The sequence below is a fragment of the Atta cephalotes genome, assembly GCF_000143395.1.
Source record: "Atta cephalotes unplaced genomic scaffold scaffold00063, whole genome shotgun sequence".
Taxonomy (NCBI): Eukaryota; Metazoa; Arthropoda; class Insecta; order Hymenoptera; family Formicidae; genus Atta; species Atta cephalotes.
In genome coordinates, this window is record NW_012130127.1 from 77,574 (window position 1) to 81,749 (window position 4,176).

The 4,176-nt window shown below is 26.8% G+C and overlaps 1 protein-coding gene across 1 annotated transcript in view; it reads left to right on the plus strand.

Annotated features, from left to right (window-relative positions):
- The first annotated feature begins 625 nt into the window (after positions 1-625).
- Positions 626-4,176, plus strand: part of LOC105623703 (cytochrome P450 6A1-like) — an 11,453-nt gene continuing 7,902 nt past the window's right edge. Inside the window, exon 1 of the mRNA XM_012205085.1 lies at positions 626-958. Within this exon, the coding sequence (XP_012060475.1) occupies positions 626-958 (333 nt within the window). The remainder of the gene's footprint in view (positions 959-4,176) is intronic.

A 4,176-nucleotide genomic window follows, 5' to 3' on the forward strand; every position in this document is an offset into this window, starting at 1 on the left:
AAAGTTTGTGCTAAAATTTCTCGTTTTTTTGGATGAGTATATAATAAAAAGTATAAAATATGAAATCATTCAATACTTGGTAACGTTTAATATAAATTAGTTGTTATTGGTCAAAAAATGTTAGAAATAAGATACTTGATATATTAATATATAATTATAACAGCATCAAAGTAATATCAATGTGATAGACTATTATAATAGATTAGAATATTAACTGTCAATGAATTAATTATTGAAAGCATCAATATTAATATACGATTATTTCTAGCAGCTTAGAAATATGAAGAATTTTTTGTTAGTATTATTGTCCTCAAAATATATGCTAAATTAAATTCAAATTTGAAAATCAATATTATAATCAATATTATAATATTAATTTAAATAAAATATGTATTACCACAAGTTAATATATATAACACGCATGTAAGATAATTTCATGATAATCATTTTAATAACGATAAAATTTCATCAAATCTAATTTAGACTCAAATCTAATATATCCTATTAAAAGATACATTTTATTTGAATTTTATCTTTGTAATACGGAGGCTTATATATAACAGAACACTGTTTCTTCTTTTTCAGTAAAAATCATTTGCAATAACCAACTGAAAGTTATTAGATAATGGGACCTTTCGAAATACTATGCGGCATTGCCGCCGCAGTTCTCGCTCTTTATTATTTTCTCACATCAACTTTTGACTTTTGGAAGTCACGTGGTGTTCCTGGTCCACGACCGATACCAGGACTTGGTAACTTTAAAGACATTATGTTAAATAATATATCTGCGGGTGATTATTTAGCAGAAATGTATAACACCTACAAAAATGAACCATTAATTGGAATATTTGCTAGGAAGACACCCATTCTTATTATAAAAGATCTCGATTTAATTAAGGATATTCTTATCAAAGATTTTACCAAGTTCGCCGACAGAGGATTTCCCGTTCTCGAAAAAGTAAGAATATTTAAAAAATTATTATAGTATAAATTTATGAAGTATGAACAAGATATATACAACTTTTTTTAATCCTGTGTCTTTTTTAAATTTACGCATGCATATACTTTTATACAGTGCCGGGCCGGCTGAATATCTCGGAAAGTATGTGTTTTTGAGAAAAATGGTTAAAAAAATTTATTCATAGATCTATTCAATGATCTTAATTCAATGATCAGTTCGACCTTGGATGATGTCGCCAATGTCAAATCAAGATCACATTGAATTTTTTAAATTGAACACTCTATTTTTTTATTTCAGAATCTAATAACTGATGTCAAAAGCTTGTCAAAACATTGCAATTCATTTTCATGAAGTACTTTTCAAGTTATAAGGAAAGTTACAGCACTGCCATTATTAGTATTAATATTAAGATATCCAATCGATGCGAGACTAAACATCTTGAATGTTGTTCTATATACATATATATAATACATATTCAAATGAACATAAATAAATAATGACGAATATATAAGTGGACTTTATGGTCCTTTTAAGGACGATGACATGAAATGATAAATATTTATACTTATATGTAAAAATTAATGCAGAAACCTGATATTCTTAGAAATTTCCAACCTCATGAGTATGGTGCAACTTTGTTGCGAATTCATTATTCTGTATTTTATAAATTTTATTCAAATTTTATCCGTCAGATTCAATACAAGTCGTATTTGTGGGAATAAGGTGATCTATCAAGTCCAAATATCCTAGTAAACACACATGTCTAAAAGACCATGGTGGTCATCATCTTCTTTCCTCTTGAAACAATAAAATTTTGGTCTAAAAAATTTTTTTTTAATTTCTTTTTTTCAAGATGTTCGCATGTATATTGATAAAAATGATTTACCCTGTATAGTTGCACATAAATTTACAAATTAGACACAGATATTGAAGCACCCATAATCATCCCTCCGCCATCAGAAATGTCAGGAAATATAATACAAGCAATACAGATATTACGTTTACTACAGCATCTGTGCTTATAAACGTGTCTTATATTTACATTGTGAGTCGGCAGCAATGTAAATGAAATATACAATCTGATAATGAAAACGATAAAAAAACGAGATTTTCTATAATACATGTGATGCTATTAACGCCAAGCCAATCCTCCATTTCCAATTGACCACTTCCGAATGATCTAATAATCATTACGTTTACACGTTGACTGACTATAAAGAAGAACCAATGTCCTATCGTTACTGGCTACTTTACAGATTATCCTCACTACCGGAATTATCCTCGCCACCCGGAAATCAATTGCTTATATCTATAGTAGTACTCTCCTTCCCCAAGTTTGGGAAATATCCTATGTTTTACAGGAAAACCATTACAGGAAAGCCATGACAGCGATCTATACATGTTTTTGGTTTAAATACTTTGTAAGATGTCTAAATGACGATAAACATTTATCTAGAACACCTATAAGCTTGCCGAAAATATATTGGACAATCATTTCATAGCATTAAAGCACTGAAGATTAAATTTCGCACTTTGGTCTATTATTATATTTATATGTATAATGTATCTATATTGGTATATTTATATGTATAATGTCACTTGTTTTATAACGGCAACGTCGTACTTCGTTGTACATACACAGGTCATTTAATTGTAGTTTAACGGTTTCTATAAAAGTCATAAATTATTTGAGTCGCAAGTTGATTTCAAACTCTGTAAAAATTGTAAAATAGCCTCGAAGAAAGATTTTATATAATTAAAATTCCATATTTGAATAGCATGTTATTAAATTGAATCTTTAATTGAAAAAAGACGAAATAAAAATACATACATATGTACATTATAGATAACATTTATTTCGTCTTTTTTCAATTAAATAATTATTTACAAAAAATGTAAAATTTAGAATGTTTCCAAACTTATGAAGGATACTGTAGATGCATATGTATAAATCTCGAAATTATTCTTTTGCTTGAAAATTTCTATATATAATTGTAATTTCTAATTAAGAAACTGCACGATGTGATTATATAATTATCCGTTATATTATTGACTAAACGGATAAAGCGTGCTTCTCAAACGTTTGTGAAAATATAACAAATGAAAATTTTCGAGCACTTAATTAGCAAGTTTAATACTTTAAACTAATTTATCTTTTTATCCTAAGATTCGTTAATGTTTCTACTATAAAATTCGCCAAAACTATTTATCTTTTATAACTATTTATCTTTTATATATATATATATATATATGTATGTATTAGGAAGGAATTGCATTGAAAGCCGCTGTTCAAGTTTAGATGGCTTTAGTTGAGTATGCTGTAGTCAGAGACATCTATTTCCAAACAGCAGTAACGTTTTAAAAAAATATTTATATTGTTTTGAACATATTAAAAACATCCAGACTAAATCCATGGATATTTTAAAAACGTTTTAAAAACATCCAGTTTGGACTTCTTAAAAACGTCCATTTTAGGTCGCAACTGGATTAAATTAATATATTAAACAAATTTTAGATCACAATCAAGATAAAATGATTCTTATATGAGTATTATTATTGATTAATATCTTATTTCAGAACATCATAATATTATGATAAAAAAAACTTTTTTCCCTGAATTGGGGAATTAATTTCATAGTACTTTGAAACGGTTACTCATCCGGTTGCATATCGCCATCCACTATTCTTGACTTCTGAAATCATATGGAAACCATTGGATTTCGATGATCTACGAACACCTATATAATCATGAATCTTTCTTTTAAAAATTTTCAATCGGCCTCTCAAGATCTTCTGACCATTTTCGTTTTAATTTTTTATTGCGAAAATTTCACGTTATTCTCCAAAGAATCAGTAATTTTTTATATATCTGAGAATGGCTCAATCTCATAACCGAAACATGTTATGCGAATATAATATGTATATAAAATAATTAGTTTTTTCTTCAAAATATATGTAACTTTTTAAAAAATATATGTAAATTTTAATTTTATACTTATTCGATTCTTATTGTCCTGTTGATATATTAACTCTGTTATTATTATAAGAGTCCTTTACTATATCAAAAAATCATTAATTTTCTTCTCATAAAGTTCTAAGAATTTTTTCAGAATTTTTTAATATTGTATTTTCTCATGTTGGTAAAAATAAGAAAATGCAGCAATTAAAAAATTAGAATAAAAAATTACTAGAAAAAATTACATAAGAATTACTAT